Here is a 16,879-nt window from a genome sequence, read left to right as displayed (position 1 = left end):
CGTTTTCCCCCCCCTCCACACGCCGTTTTCCCCCCCCTCCACACGCCGTTTTCCCCCCCCTCCACACGCCGTTTTCCCCCCCCTCCACACGCCGTTTTCCCCCCCCTCCACACGCCGTTTTCCCCCCCCTCCACACGCCGTTTTCCCCCCCCTCCACACGCCGTTTTCCCCCCCCTCCACACGCCGTTTTCCCCCCCCCTCCACACGCCGTTTTCCCCCCCCCTCCACACGCCGTTTCCCCCCCCTCCACACGCCGTTTCCCCCCCCTCCACACGCCGTTTCCCCCCCCTCCACACGCCGTTTCCCCCCCCTCCACACGCCGTTTCCCCCCCCTCCACACGCCGTTTCCCCCCCCTCCACACGCCGTTTCCCCCCCCTCCACACGCCGTTTCCCCCCCCTCCACACGCCGTTTCCCCCCCCTCCACACGCCGTTTCCCCCCCCTCCACACGCCGTTTCCCCCCCCTCCACACGCCGTTTCCCCCCCCTCCACACGCCGTTTCCCCCCCCTCCACACGCCGTTTCCCCCCCCTCCACACGCCGTTTCCCCCCCCTCCACACGCCGTTTCCCCCCCCTCCACACGCCGTTTCCCCCCCCTCCACACGCCGTTTCCCCCCCCTCCACACGCCGTTTCCCCCCCCTCCACACGCCGTTTCCCCCCCCTCCACACGCCGTTTCCCCCCCCTCCACACGCCGTTTCCCCCCCCTCCACACGCCGTTTCCCCCCCCTCCACACGCCGTTTCCCCCCCCTCCACACGCCGTTTCCCCCCCCTCCACACGCCGTTTCCCCCCCCTCCACACGCCGTTTTCCCCCGCTCCACACGCCGTTTCCCCCCCTCCACACGCCGTTTCCCCCGCTCCACACGCCGTTTCCCCCCCTCCACACGCCGTTTCCCCCCCTCCACACGCCGTTTCCCCCCCTCCACACGCCGTTTCCCCCCCTCCACACGCCGTTTCCCCCCCTCCACACGCCGTTTCCCCCCCTCCACACGCCGTTTCCCCCCCTCCACACGCCGTTTCCCCCCCTCCACACGCCGTTTCCCCCCCCCCTCCACACGCCGTTTCCCCCCCCTCCACACGCCCCTCTCCACCCACCATTCCCCTTGCACCCCCCCCCCCACCTGCCAACCATTGTACGTTTCTGATTCTTATTCTGCCGCCACAGTGAAGCGTTGCGATAATGTAACTCCCCGCAGATGGTGGATTTATTCTCATCCCCCCCCCCCCCACCCCCACAGCAGGACCCAGCTGAGCAGAATTTGTATCAGACAGGCGGAACTCAATTCTGCCGGGGTATGAGACAGTGCAGGGAGAGGAAACGAGGAACTCGGCTGCCAGAGTAAATGACCATTCAGAAGCTCGAGCTTACTCCACCATTCAATTAGATCGTGGATGATTAGTCGGAGGGAAACACTTGATGTTTGGTCAAAGCATTTACCCTTTGAAGTTAGACCATAGACAGTGTAAAATACTTGTATGTAATTTCTCTCTCTTATTTTAATGTAGCTTTTAGTCCAAGGGAATTATAAGTAGATGCCTCCAATATTTAGACACTCATTTCTGCTTGTGTTTCATTTCAGAGCCTTATTTTTTTTAAAGTATCAGTAATTAAGCATTAAACGTTTGTTGCAGAGGAATATACAGTGTTATGCAGAGAGTTTAGGGCAGTAGGACTGGTTTTCAATAACTGCAGCAAAGGGCTGGCAGAGATACGATGGGCTGAACGTGTCTCTTTCTGTGCTGCAAACTTATGTGATATACAGAAATTCTAACCTGGATGCTGCCTGTTCGATCCAACCCATCTGTGATGGTGTTTATCCTCCACCCGCGCTCTGCTGCTAATCCCATGTGCCTGCCCTGTTTCCATAGTTACTGCCTTCAATAAACGTGTCCGCCTTTGAAAGGAAAGTGCAGGTAATGAGAGCATTGCTTGAAGTGTTTAACTATAAGAGGATATCTCTCATTCCCTGGAAACAGGCTGTAATTGTCTGATCCCAGATTGAAGGTGACAGAACTAAAAATGGATTCATAATCACATGGGCCCAGTTGGTGCAGCTCGATGGTCCTGTGTAGTGAATACACCATAACTAATCTATCCCTAGGCATTGGGGTGGTTCAGTCAAAGATGTGGACCCCACAATACTGGTGGCCCTTGGAGCAGTAATCATCACAGCACTTGGTAAAAGAACGCCAGTCCTGCTCTTCACTGGAAGCCATTAGCTCTAAAGGACTGGTTGACCTTTCATGCTTTCAAACTACAGACCTATATCTGTCAGATTACATTTGCTTGAAATGCATTTCTATAAATTTATTTTGCTGAGTAGAGACTCGGTCACCTCTGCTGCACACAGGAGGTGCGATGGGTTTGATGTGTGTGTAGGATTGGTCCGGTTCAGTTTCGGGTCAATGGTAACCCCCAGGATGCTGATAATGGGGGATTCAGCGATGGTAATCCTGGTGAAGGTTAAGGGGAGATGATTAGATTCTCTCTTGTTGGAGATGCTCATTGCCCGGCACTTGTGTGGTGTGAATGTTACTTGCCTTCTTGGCCCGAGCATGAATGTTGTCCAGGTCTTGCTGCACGTGGGCACGAACTGCTTCAGTATCTGAGGAGTCATGAATGGTGCTGAACGTTGTGCAATCATCAGTGAACATCCCCAGTCCTGACCAGGAGCTCCTGGGTAAATGACCCACTCCAGAGACTTCAGCACAGAATCTACGCTGACACTTCCAGTGCATTCCTGTCGGAGGGGCCGCGCTGTTGGAATGGGGAGCTGCGCTGAGGGAGCGCCGCACTGTCGGTGGGGGGGGGGGGGGGAGCTGCGCTGAAGGAGCGCCAACCTGTCGGAGGGGCTGCGCTGAGGGAGCGCCGCGCTGTCGGTTGTTGCTCTGATGCCGATGCCATCTTGTAGATGAGATGTTAAATCGAGGCCCCATCTGAACTCTCGTGTGAATGTAAAGCATTTCAGAGAAAAGAAGGGGAATGTTCTTTAGTTATTACCGTGTTTGTGTCCTGACCTCAGGACATTCTAAAGTACGTTTCAGACAATGAAGCACCTTTTGATGTGCAGTCACTGTTGAAATGTAGGAAATGTGGCAGCCAATTTGTGCACAGCAAGATCCCACAAATAGCAACCATAAATTACCAGGTAATCTGTTTTAGTGACGTTGATTGAGGGACGAATCTTGGCCAGGACACTGGTGAGAACTCCCTTGCCCTTCTTTGAAGTAGAGTCTTGGGATCTTTTACGTCCACAGGAGACGGCAACTGGGTCCTCGGTTTAACGTCTCATTCGAAAGCTGGCACCTCCAACAGTGCAGCACTCCCTCAGCACGACACTGGGAGTGCCAGCCTGAATTTTGTGCTGAAGTGTCTGGAGTGGGATGTGAAACTTGTGACACCAATGTTTAATCTCTCTTCTGTTTTTGAGGTCAGGGTGAAGGCAGGGAGCAGATCCTGCTCTGCCTCAGCTGATCAGCTCACTGACGCTCACTCTCGTAGTTCAGGCCCCTCCCTGCAAACAGCATTGTTGAATCAACAGGTGCTCTGTGCATCATACTCCTCTCATGCAGCGCACTTCCTTATTTGTGAGAATATTGTGCTCCCTTTGCACTTTCAGATCCTGTTTGCACAGTGGGGTAAAGAGGCAGGATTAAACTGAGTTTGGCACATATCAAGCCTTCAGCTGCCTGGGTCCTAAGTTCTGGAATTCTCTCCCTAAACCCCTCTACCTCTCTCTCTCCCTTTACGTTGCTCCTTAAAGCCTACCTTTTTGACGAAGCTTTTGGCCATCTGCCTTAATATCGCCTTCTGTGGCTCGTGTCTATTTTTATTTCAGTCTCATGTGAAGTATTTTGGAACATTTTACTTTTTTATTCATTCATGCGATGGGGGCATCACTGGCAAGGCCAGTGGTGCAGTGGTTAGCACTGCAGCCTCACAGCTCCAGGGACCCGGGTTCGATTCTGGGCACTGCCTGTGTGGAGTTTGCAAGTTCCCCCTGTGTCTGCGTGGGTTTTCTCCGGGTGCTCCGGTTTCCTCCCACAAGCCAAAAGACTTGCAGGTTGGTAGGTAAATTGGCCATTATAAATTGTCACTAGTATAGGTAGGTGGTAGGGAAATATAGGGACAGATGGGGATGTTTGGTAGGAATATGGGATTAGTGTAGGATTAGTATAAATGGGTGGTTGATGGTCAGCACAGACTCGGTGGGCCGAAGGGCCTGTTTCAGTGCTGTATCTCTAATCTAATCTAATCTTATTGCCCATCCCTAATTGCACTTGGGAAGGTGCTGGTCAGCTGCTCTGAATACGACTGAGTGGCTTGCTCGGCCATTTCGAGGGCATTTAAGAGTCAACCACATTGCTGTGGATCTGGAATCACATGTAGGCCAGACCAGGTAAGGACGGCAGATTTCCTTCCCTAAAGCACATTAAGAAACCCAATGGGTTTTTATGGCAATCCAGTAGTTTCTTGGTCACCGTGACTGAAACATAGCTTTTTATTCCAGATTTATTTAATTAACTGAATTTAAATTCCCCAGCTGCCTGCTGGGATTTGAACTCATGTTTATTCTGTTAAAGGTGCTTTTCAATGCAACTTGTTGATCTTTGTGGTCCTCAGACAACCTCCGCACACTTCAGTGCAGCACATAGTCGCCTGGCCTGAGCTTCCTGACTGTGTTTTTCCTGTTTGCAGGTCTGCCTCCGACCCCGGTCCAGCTCCTCTATCCCGTCTCCCGCTTCAGCAACGTGAAGTCCCTGCAGCACCTCTGTCGTTTCCGGATTCGGCAGCTTGTCCGGATTGACCATATCCCCGAACTCCCACTCCCAAAGTACGTGGTGAGCAGTCAGTGATGGGCATGCTCAGTGGTGCGGGTGGGTGGTGCAGCACAGGGTCTGGTGGGGGGGATGGAGACTGTGCGGGTGTTGACTGGTTGTGAGTGGGGGTCTGCGCAGGGGGTTACAGTCTGTATGAGGGATAGGTGAAAACTACGGGTCTGGGTCTATGTGGTCTCTGGGGGCTCGGGGTTCAGGTCTGAAGGGTTGGGGTGCAGTGAATGTGGGACTAATTAAATCTGGTATGTGTGGATACAGCATTGAGACAGACTCGTGTGGCTGGATGTGAGCTGTTCTCGATATCCTATTATGTGTCAGATCTTGTGCACTGCCTCGAGGGCTGGTGCAAAGAGATTCAACAGTAACTTTCAAAAGGGAATTGGATAAATACTTAAAGTGAAAAAAATTGCAGGGCTGTGGGGAAAGAGCAGGGGAGTGGGTCTACTGGGATCGATGTTTCAAAGGGCCAGCACAGGCATGGGCTGAATGGCCTCCATCTGGTAATGAGATTCTGTGAACTGACTTTCCTGAGGTTATCTGCTGACTGTGCATTACTGATCTTGTTCAGACCTCTCATATCATATCTGCGAAAGTTCTACTACTACGATCCTGAGGAGGAGGCCTACCTTTCTCTGAGGGAAGTTCGCCTGCACATCGCCCATGAACAGGACATGGACACCCAGACGTAGCTGTCCCAGTAACATCACTCGGACCGTATAAAGTAAGTGAACCAAACACTTGCTTAGTGTCTATTATTGAGTTGTATTATTTTATTTTCTTTGCTTCAATTTTTCACTCGGTACACCCTCTCCTGAGAAACCGTGGCCCAGAAATTCCTTTTGGAGCTGGAAGGAATGGGGAGGGGGAACCTTTCAGGGACATACCGTTCCACCCATCATGGGCCTGCAGTCCTGGTCTGTCAGATTAAGAACATTTTTGAGTGGAGAGGCATTAGACCAATTTCCTGAAAGCAGTCCTTTGTTCTACATTCAGTTGCTTTAAATTTTTAATTCCACACCCTACCCAAATGAGTCCCTCAGCAAATTCGATTGCCTCAGTGTGCAGGGATTCCATGGTCCCCACCATCGCTAGGGAGATAAAGGTGGTAAGTTTGTCACGTCAGTTTTAATACTTTCGTTCTGCATCACTTGCTAATATTCTGTTCCCATCCCCACTTAGCGCCAGGTCTCCTGATGAGCGTAATTGGTTCTTTCCCCAAATTCTGACCAATTTCAGTTGCCCCCTGACCTCAAGTGCGAATGTGGAATTCACTACCATAAGGAGTTGTTGTGCTGAGTAGTATAGAGGGGCCAAATGGCCTACTTCTGCTCCTGGTTCATAAACATGATACATAAACACGAAGCAGAAAGGAACAGAGATTATGAACTAGGGCGTGAGGAGGCTCATGTGGGACATTCGTACCAGCATGTACCAGTTGGGCCAAATGGCCTGTTTCTGGTTGTCGATTCTGTAAAACATAAAATAGCTTCCTGTCAGGCCACTGTAGATTGGCTTTTGTTCTAAGTGCAATTACTTTGTTGTATCTAAAATGATTAATTTCAGCATCTGTTAGAATGTCACGGTCATATTAGGGCAGCCAGCAGGTTCATTTATCTCACTTTGAAACTGCTTACTATGCTAATTTACTCCAATTTAATTGAAATTGTGCTTCATTTCTGCTGAGAGGGTTTTAGATACAAAAAAAATACCGAGTGGCTGTGGACAGTAGGTCATGCGATTGCTTGGCAATTTGTGGAGTTAATCTGTGTTGTGGTTAGGAAATGTTGTCACGACCTCTCACGCTGTCACTCTGCTTTGGAACAGGTTCAAGGGTTACTGAGGGCAGTGGGCACGGCACAGTCTGACCACATTGCTACACCAGGAATCGCTTGTGACAGAGGGGGCTCGTCGATATTCCTGAAATGCTCCTTATTCCCGATGCTTATTTAGACTCATCGCTCACTCCGAAAGGTGGTGTGGTGGAGAGAGAGGAGGAGGGTGCATCTGGAACATGACAGAATTCCTCCCGGAATCCCCCTGGATGGTGAAGATGGGACAGGACAATCAAATGATGGATGTGCACTTTCTACTGAGAAAGACAGGTGTTATTAACTTGCAGCTTTGAGCTGGGGAGGCAACAGTTCTCCTGAATCCAGAGACGTTCCAGGTCTTCTGTGCTGAGATTCCTGACTCTGAATGAATGTCTGGAAGGTTATATTGCACAACTTTTAACTTTAGTTAACTTATGGATTAAACTACTGGTTATATTCACAGATTGTTTAATGCGTAACTCGCAGAAATCACTCAAAGGTAACTCTGAGAATGGTTACAGCACAGAAGGAGGCCATTCAGTCCTTTGTGTCCGTGCCAGCTCTCTGCAAGAGCTAGTCCCACTCCCCTGCTGTTACCCCAAAACCCTGCAAATGTTTTCTCTTCAGATAATTATCCAGTTCTCTTTCGAAAGCCTCGATTGAATCTGCCTCCACCACACTCTCAGTGCATTCCAGATCCTAACCACTCGCTGTGTAAAAAAAGTTTTCCTCATGTCCCCTCTGGTTCTTTTGCCATTCACCTTAAATCAGTGTCCTCTGATTCTCAACCTTTCCGCCAATGGGAACAGTTTCTCCATCTACTCTGTCCAGACCCCTCATGATTTTGATAACCTAAACCTCCTGATATGATCACTGTCCCCTAAATGTTCCCCGACTGATGCTTGATTCACTTGACCCACCTCACTCCCCAGAACCAGATCAGCAATGCACCCTTCCTCATTGGACCAGAAACATACTGATCTACAAGATTCTCCTGAACACAGTTCAGAAACTCTTCCTCCTCTCTGCCCTTCACACTATTACTATCCCAGTCAAGATTAAGACAATTAAAGTCCCCCATTATAATTACTCTATAGTTTTGCACCTCCCTGTAATTTTCTCACAAATTTGTTCCTCTGTATCTTTCCTACTAGTTGTAGTCTATAGAATACACCCAGTAGTGTAATGGTACCTCAATTGTTTCTTAGCTCTAACCAAATAAATTCTGTCCTTGACCCTTCTAGGACATCCTCTCTCCAGCGCTGTCATATTCTCCTTGATCAGTACTGCCACCCCTCCTCCTTTCTTTTCTTCACTATCTTTCCTGAACACTTTGTATCCAGGAATATTTAGTACCCAGTCCTGCGCTTTATAGAACCAGGACTCCATTATCGTTGCAACATCATATTCCCTAGTGTTTGTTTGCACCTGCAGTGCACCAACCTTATTTACAACACTCCATACATTCGCATACATACACTGTAAACCAAATTTAGACCTTATTCTATTCCCTTTAATACCCCTCCTAATGCCTTAAAAATTTCTTATTCTCGTCCTATCTGTCTCTCCCAATCCTTTATGCACCTTGTTTCTCCTCTCTAATGTTACTTCCTGGTTCCATCCCCCTGCTAAGTTAGCTTAAACCCTCCCTAATAACACTAGCCAACTGCCCTGCAAGAAAATTGGTCCCAGCTCTGTTGAGGTGCAACCCGTCTGGCCTGTACAGGTCCCACCTCCCCCAAAACGGGTCCCAATGTCCCAAGAATCTATAGCTCTTCGTCCTGCACCATCTCTCCAACCATGCATTCATCTGCTGTATCTTCCTATTTCTGTACTCACTAGTGCATGGCACTGGGGGTAATCTGGAGATTACTACCTTTGAGCTGCTGTTTATTAATCTCCTTCCCAGCTCCCTGAAATCTGCCTTCAGGGCCTCATTTCTCTTTACGTATGTTGTTGGTACCAATATGGACCGTGGCTGCTGGCTGTTTGCCCTTCCTCCTCTAGAGTGTTCTGCAGCCACTCAGTGACATCCCTGACGCTGGCACCAGGAAGGCAACATACCATGTCTGTTCCCCTAACTATAGAATCCCTCATTACTATTGCTTTTCCAATCTTCCTCCTCCCCCGCTCTACCGCTGAGGCAGCTGTGGTGCCGTGGACTTGGCTCTGGCTGCACTCCCCAGAAGAGCCATCACTCTCACCAGTATTCAGAGCTGAATATTGACTGGAGAGTGAGACGCACTCAGAGGACTCCTGTACTACCTTCCTGGTCCTCCTTGACTGCCTGGTGGTCACCCATTCTCTCTCTGCCTGCTCTCTTAAGCTACAGGGTGACTACTCCAGAGACTTGCTATCCACGACATTCTCAACCTCATGGATGCTTCTCGAGCTCCAAAACCCGGAGCTTGAGCTGTTCCAGCTGACAACAATTCCTTAACATGTCATTGTCCAGGACATGAGAATTGTCCTGGAGTTCCCATGTGGAACAGGATGTACACACCATGGGACTGAGATGCCCTGCCATGCCTCTATTGGACTATTAACTGATTTAACAGAAATAAACTTAAATAAATAAAGACTCATCAGCTAATCACCAATCAGCTGCTTCCCTTTTGCTGACGTAACTATATTTTATAGGGAGGTTAACTTAAATGCTTTTACTTAACTATTATCTATATATCTCAGACTTTAATTTAATGAGAAATTCAGAACCCTTTAGTGTTATTATCCCTTGTTATTTAAAGTTTATCCCCCTAGACCTGATTAATTAATTGAACACCAATTGTAATTATATGATAAATTATCAAATTGGCTTTAGTTTTTATATTAATTAATTGATCCACTCTTGCTTTATAATTGATTAATTTAAATTCAGTTAAATGTAAAAGTTTACCAGCATACTCACCCCTGTGAATCCTTGTTCTGTGACGTCACTTTGCAATTTATCCCCACTGTATTCTTGGGTTGCTGCTACTCTTTGACCCAGAAGGATTTTAGTTTGACTATCGAGGATTAGAATTCTCTTTTTTTCTTCCTGTGTCCCACCCACAGAGGCTGAGAATGAGTCCAGGTGACTTCTTCCCAGTGCCAGAATCCAGCCACCAAGGCACGCTATTTGAATTGACTTGCCCTCCTCATTATACACTGTTTCACCACTCCATTCTTTTGGGGAAAAAGTCCAAATTCCCTCTGCTCCTTCCCAATGCAGTTAGTAGAGTGATCAGGTTTGGGAAGGGAATTCTGGAGATTTGGGTCGTCAACTCTGGCTGAACATATTTGGTGAGGTTTTGTCACATGACCTTCCCATCCAACTGCCCAGCCCCCATGTTCCACCATTGGTCACCTGACTTGTCCATCATCGCAATGCACGGCCTTCCCACAGCCAATTGGAAAGCAAACAGACTCTTCGTTGTCGCATTGGATGATTCTTAGCTTGTCAGTCACACAACCATTTTTCCCATCTCAGATATTTTTATAAGTAATACCCGAAGGTGTTCAAAGAATTTTTTCTTTAAAAAAAAACTTTTTTTAAGCGCATTTGTGAATTCTCTGCTAGGTTGTTTGCAGCAGTGTACAGGACATTAATCTTCAGTTCCTGTACTGTCTGGGAGGGTTGGTGAATCTAGTGTTGGAAACAACACAGTGAGTCAGCAAAAAACGTAATTGACCTCATTTCCTTCCTCCACCCTCACCTCCGCACCCCTTTCACCCCGGGTCTCTCTACTTCAGATCCGACTGACTGTTAAAAATTCTGGCAACCTCTTGGAAAACTCCACGAGTGATCAGCGAGTCCAAGGTTTGCTCTTTGTGTCATTTCCTTCACTTGTGAATAACCCAGTGTCATATTTCCACGGTACAGCTGAAGCACGAAACAGCTCACGGTGGTAAACAGTGCCACTCAGCCCTTAATCCTGCGAGCTCGGTGTGTTTTGTGTAACCAACATTTAGGTTGCAAGCACCCACTTGAAATATATTCAGAGGATGCTTTGTTTTTCTTTATTGAGTTTTCTAAATTGTAGAGAATTAACAGCCCTCCTCCCATCCTACTTCATCTCACCCTGTCAACATATCCGTCCATTCCTTTTCTCCTTCGTATGGTCATCCAGCTTCCCCATCAATGCCTCAGCTACTCCCTGTGGTAGCGAGTTCTTGGGTAAAGAAGTTTCTCCAGCATTTCCTGTTGGATTTATTGGCAACTATCTTCTATTGATGACTTCTAGTTTTGGTCTCACCCCACAAGTGGAAATGTCGTCTCTACATCTATCCTATCAAACTCCTTCATGATTTTAAAGACCTCTGTCAGGTCATCCCTCGGCCTCCTCGTTTCTCAAGAAAAGAGCCCCTTTTTTATATTTTTCATTTCAAGTCTCTTGCATCTTCAAGTAGAGGAACACAAGGGGTCGATTCTGGGATCTGATAATCGCATCTCGCGTTTCTTCCAGAGGGAAAATGGCAGGCTATGTGTGCACAATTCCCTGGGATGGCAGATTTCTGAGTAGCCTTTATTCCGGTATAAGTACATCATCCTTTGTAATGCAGATTTGCTACTTCCCAAGGTCAGTAAAGTCAGGTAGAATCCAGCTGTGGACACGGTGACATCGCGACACAGTGATTTTCCCCATTCTGATTTGTCGTGTTTCCTGCTGCATCGAATCAGGGGGTCCAGTTTTTACTCTGAGTTGCCAACCCTCCAGGATCTTTCTGCTCTCTCCAGCAATTAAAGATTTATCTCCCTGACACTGCTGTGAGCAACAGCTAAGGGGAAAACCATAGCTGGGGGAGGAGGGGTGTCAGGAAAAATTGTTTTTTTTTTCCATTTTCTTTGAAAAGTTTTGTTAATATCAGAAATGAGAAAAATGGCTGTTTAACTGGGCAGGGTCACTGAAGGTGGGAGGTCAGTGAGGAAACCTCCAGGAACATGTCCAACCAGAGCTGGAAGTTTGGATTTTTAAGGTAAAATTCCATCTCCCACTCCAACCCACCTCCTCAACCAACCATGTTCCCACCCTTCCACTTGGGTATCCAGTGATATGGAGATGTCACTTATTGTAAGAGAAGGAAAATCCTAACACACCATCCATGATTGTATTCACTGTCTAGTTGTGGAATTTGGAAAGGTTGGGAAACCTATTGACCCACAGGGACAACCTAAGCTCATTGGAAAAGGGAAGTTTAGCTCTTGCAGTCATCGGACTTTAACTTAGAGGTTACTAAACCTTGTGACTTGAATTTTTCTTCCGCGTTGAAATTCTGCTTCTGCATTATTGGCAAATGTTACATTACCTGTTGAAGGGTTTAAACTTTGTAGATATGAGACTCCATCCCTGGAGCCTGTGACCTGGGCCATCTCCTTGCTGGAGCAGCCCTGCCAAGGAATATCAGTGATGGGAACAGTCCTTTTACAATTGCAGCTTTGTACCTAGGGTTACTAAACCCTCCAGGATTGTCCTTGATTCACCAGAAATTAAAGATTCATCTTCCAGACACTCCATATCAATCCGGAAGAAAAATCATGGGGGCATTAAAATAAAATGTGGCATTTTTCTTCAACACTTTTGTTTGTTAGTTGTTAAATAAAAAGGATTGGCCTGGGTGGGACGGTTGGAGCAGGAGGTCATGTGATTAAACCTCCAGGAAAACATCCAACTAGAGTTAGCAATTGTACCGATGCGTAATTTGTTTTTGAGTTCTGTTGTGAAACTCGTGAGGATGTTTGCCTAGTGAGTTTTATTTGATTCTAACTAACAAATGTCCCTTTTACTGAACCTCTCTGCCCACCGTGTAATGTGGGGAGTGTGTGACTCCCTGTGCTGTGAGATTGCCAGACCTGTATAAACTTCAAAAAGTTTTTTTTGTCACAGTGGATTCCAGGTCATGGGAACTTTAGGGCTGCAGCTTCAAACCCTCCAGGGTCGAGTATAAGCATGGCTATCATTGAACCGTTAAGCACAGAAGGAGGCTATTAAACCCATCGCACCTGTGCTTGCTCTTTAAAAGAGCCATCTAATTAGTCCCCCTCCCCACAGCCCTGCAAATTTTTCCTTTTCAAGTATTTATCCAATTCCTTTTTGAAAGTTACTATTGAATCTGCTTCCACCACTTTTTTCAAACAGTGCATTCCAGATCGCAACAATTCACTGCATTACACAAAATGCCTCCTCATTTCACCCTCTGGTTCTTCTGGTTAGATGCAGAGCAAAGGTCCCCCAAACACACTGAATCCAACCTCAGGATAGACCCTACCTGTACCATGTGTGATGCTTTTCCATTTCCCACATCGACCCTTGAGCAAGCTCCGAATGGGAAAAGGCCATTCGGTTCTTTCTCACCAGTGATGTTCCCAGTCTGATACTAAATTGGTGAATTAAACCTGGGCTGGGTTTTCTGCTGTGAGCCGAGGGTCTAATAGGAACTGTCTAAAGTTGCAGACTCGCTTCACAGAAACCTGCACAGCCAAAGGAGAACTTTGTCCCATCAGTCTGGGCAAGAAAACACAACCCACCAACCCAGATGTGAATGTACAAATTCTTCTATAACAGTTAAATTGATTTAGTTTGTGACCAGGTGAAGTTTTTCCCTTGTGTGAAAATAGTCCTGGACAAATCATAAAACAAAAAGCTGTATCCCTTTAAGAATGGCCTTGCCTGTTAAATCTAGATATATTTTGCGATTGATGCAGTATCAATGCAGGCTGACTGTAACCGTCCAGTCTCCTGTTACTTTGTACATACTCTGTTAATAAGCATGTATGTCCTCTCAGTATATCGAGGACCTTGGAACAATCAAAGATGATGTCAGAGGGAGTCGAGTGTAAATGTTTCAACCCTTGTTTTGTAAATGTTGAAAAAAGGCAATTGATTATGTATTGTGGATTTGTATCGAATTTCTATTCTTGAAACTACTGGCGTAAAAAGACTTGTACAGATCGGAGTCTGAGTAAAATTTCACTGAATTATAAACTAATTGATTTAAAATTGTGTTGGGATGAATGTTGGATTTATTGGTTATTTTTGAAGGTAGCCAAAATTAATCTGTACTTTGTTTCTTTTCAGGCTATTAAATTTGAACAACTGCTTTACATTACAGTGAATGACAAAATTTACAGCAGAGAACTAGCTCTCTGCTAGTGCTTATCCTCTATATGAGCCTCCTCACACTCTGGTTACTTTGTCTTACTCTATCAGCATTTCCCGTACATGTTTCTGCCTCAGCTGCTTATGGTAGCGAGTTCCACTCCGTTTCTCCTGAACTTGCTGTTGGATTTATTCGTGACTATCATGTTTGCAACCTCTAGTTTTGATCTCTACCACAAGTGGAAACATCTTCACTATGTTGACCGTATCAAACCCTCTCGTATTGGTTCCCCTCCATCAGGCTTTAGACCAGAGTCTTCCAAGTTATCTACTTTCCCTGTTCCTCATCCACCTCCCGCTAGCACCCATCCAATTTAACCAAGGCTTAAGGTGTGCGGGTTTGAATGATTTATTCTGCACCTCCCCTTGCCTCAACAAACAAGACGTGTCAACTTTGTAGTCTTTCCTGGATTAAAATGGTCTGGTACTTCTTCCAATAAAGGACCCTGGCTGACATTTGACAGAAGTGCTCTCTCCCCATTCATGGTTCAAGTGTTAGCTCACATTCAGGCACAACAGCCGACTCCTCATTCCACCCTCTCACCCCACCCTGCACATAAAGGGGAGGGTGACCCAAAAAGTTTTGCAAACAGCACTTTTAGTGCCTCATAGATGACAAATTCCAGGTTAGTTGTCCAGGGAAATACTGCCTAATCTGCAATTCTTCTTAATACTTAAGATTGCACTTCTATGGACAGCAAAAAAGAAAGCCTTACATTTATATAGCACCTTTTACAACCTCAGGACATCTCAAAGTACTTTACAGCCAATGAAGTACTTCTGAAGTCTAGTCACTGTTGTAATGCAGGAAATGCAATAACCAATTTGCACACAGCAATCTCCCACAAACAGTAATGTGATAATGACCAGATAATCTATTTTTCAGTGATATTGGATGAGGAATAAATATTAGCCTAGGACAGCAGGGAGAGCTTCCCTGCTCTTCTTTGAATAGGACGTGGGATTTTATATGTCACCTGAGCGCAGGTGGGGCTTCTGTTTACTGCTCCAGGTATAAATCTTCATTAGCTCCTATAAGATGGAAGCACTCTTTGAATATATTTGAAACCGTTGTTGTCCCATCTATTTTGGAGGTTCTCCCTCTTGTGTATTTGGTTTGTCAGTGGCCTCTCCAGTGTGATTTACTTTTCTCCAATATTTGACATGGTTTATTTGGTCCCAGGTGACTTTTCTCTGTTCGGCTCACCTGGTCTCCTCTTGCCTCCAATGCTCCCTGCTTGTCCCACAAACCCTATTGACTTGAAGTTGTCATGAAGCTTGGTTTATATAACTTTCAAATATATTTACTAAGGGAAGAATAGAGTCCAGTGGCTCTGGCTCTGCCACGGTCCCGAGCTTGGAAATGAAAACAAAATAACAGGAGTTAAATAAAATCAGAAAGTGCTGGAATTACTCAGCAGGCGAGGCAGCATCTGTGGAGAGAGAAACAGGGAGCTGGATTTTACCTTAGGTGGACGGGAATTCGCCACTGACGTAAAAGTTGGTGGTGAATCCACTTCTGCATAGTCTGGGGATCTGTCCCGCATTTTATGGGTCCCCGGGCTTTAATTGTCCCGAAGCAGGACTTCCATCCGCTTGAGGGAGGAAGTCCTGCCTCAATGAGCTGCCAGCCAATCATCGGGCCGGCAGCTCTTAGTCCCAGCAGCGCCACTGGGAACAGTGGCCACTGCTGGGACTGTAGCCCAGCCGATGCCATGGAGCCAGGAGGGAAAGTAAGTTGGGCATGCCTCACCAGGGAGATCGGTCGTGCCCTGGTGAGGCGAGGGTGGTCGTTTGGGGGGGGGGGGGGATGAGTCTTGGGTCCCAGGGGTGGTTTGGGAGGCGGGGGTGGCCCTCAATCAGATACCCTGTGCCCGACTGTCATGACACCACCCCCACCACCCCCCCCACCCCACCCCCGGCGTGCAGAAAGGCCAGCGGCTATCGCTGGGCAGCCTTTCACATCCCCAGCACGCCCGCTTGCCACGGGTAAAATACCCATGGAGGTGGGCGAGGGCCCTTAAGTGGCCACTTAAGGGCCTTGATTGGCCTCAGGTGGGCGGGCCATTCCCCCCCCAACCCAACCGCCGTAAAGTTGGGAGCGGGGTGGGTAGGCCTCCTGAAGCCTCCCGCTCAATTTTACACCACCCTCACACCACCATCCGACCCGCTGGAGAAGTGTAAAATTCAGCCCAGAGTTAACGTTTCAGGTCAGTGACCTTTCATCAGAACTGGCAAAGGTTAGAAAAGAATTAGGTTTTAAGCAAGTGAAGGCGGTGGGGGGGGTGAGGGCGCGGGGGTGTGTGGGGAAGAGAACAAAGGGGAAGGTGTTTGATAGGGCCGAGGGCAGGAGAGATTAAATAACAAAGCTGTCCTTGGACAAAGGCAAAAAGAACATAAAAGTAGTGTTTGTGTTTTAAGTCCTGTTTATCCTGCAGACGGTAGGGCTTTAGTCTGCAGCGCTTCCTCATATCCTGGTATTATTGAAGAGATTGCTTTACCTGAAGCCAACCTGCATTAAAAGGAAATGACTATATCAGTTTTGTGAGCTGCCTCTTCCTGATTCTCGGTGACGCCTGATATAAGTCAGCTCTGAATGTGGATTATACAGTGTACAGCTAATGGGGATTAAATATACAGTGTGTATATGTGCATGGAAAATATGTTCGTGACTCAGTGTAATGTACTGTTTTTTCCTCATTCATGCTTTACTTTCAAAAATGTTCCCTGCTCTGTTGCTGGATAGTGAAGTGAAATGGGATGGGAGGCAATTGCTCTGATGTGGAGCTAACACTGTACCAGCACAATGTGTTAAATGAGCTCTTTCTGTACTGAAATTTCTGCCGATCTAGAAGTGGGTACAGAGAAAGCATTGCAATCAACTGATCCACTGTAATCAACTCAATTGTGCAGTTGAGTGATAGGTACTTTCCGCCTCCCCCCACTCTTTCCCCTCCCCCTCCCTGAAAGAAAAGACTTGCATTAATATATCACCTTTCACAACCACATGACATTTCATCCTAAAGCACGTGACAGCTAATGCAGTACTTTTGAATTGTAGTCACTGGTGTAATGTAGAGAATGTTGCAACA

General features: G+C 47.2%; 1 protein-coding gene across 2 annotated transcripts in view; it reads left to right on the top strand.

Annotated features, from left to right (window-relative positions):
* The window catches only part of socs7 (suppressor of cytokine signaling 7), a 70,981-nt gene extending 57,349 nt beyond the window's left edge, over nt 1–13,632 (top strand). For both annotated transcript variants that reach the window (XM_068013578.1, XM_068013577.1), the window contains 3 exons: nt 4,701–4,836; nt 5,409–5,561; nt 6,665–13,632. In XM_068013578.1, the coding sequence (XP_067869679.1) occupies nt 4,701–4,836; nt 5,409–5,529 (257 nt within the window). In that variant the 3' untranslated portion in view covers nt 5,530–5,561; nt 6,665–13,632. The remainder of the gene's footprint in view (nt 1–4,700; nt 4,837–5,408; nt 5,562–6,664) is intronic.
* The last annotated feature ends 3,247 nt before the right edge of the window (nt 13,633–16,879 follow it).

Source organism: Heterodontus francisci, chromosome 33 (assembly GCF_036365525.1).
Source record: "Heterodontus francisci isolate sHetFra1 chromosome 33, sHetFra1.hap1, whole genome shotgun sequence".
Lineage (NCBI taxonomy): Eukaryota > Metazoa > Chordata > Chondrichthyes > Heterodontiformes > Heterodontidae > Heterodontus > Heterodontus francisci.
The sequence above is the reverse complement of the archived record's forward strand: the minus strand, read 5'-3'. Positions and strand labels throughout refer to the sequence as shown.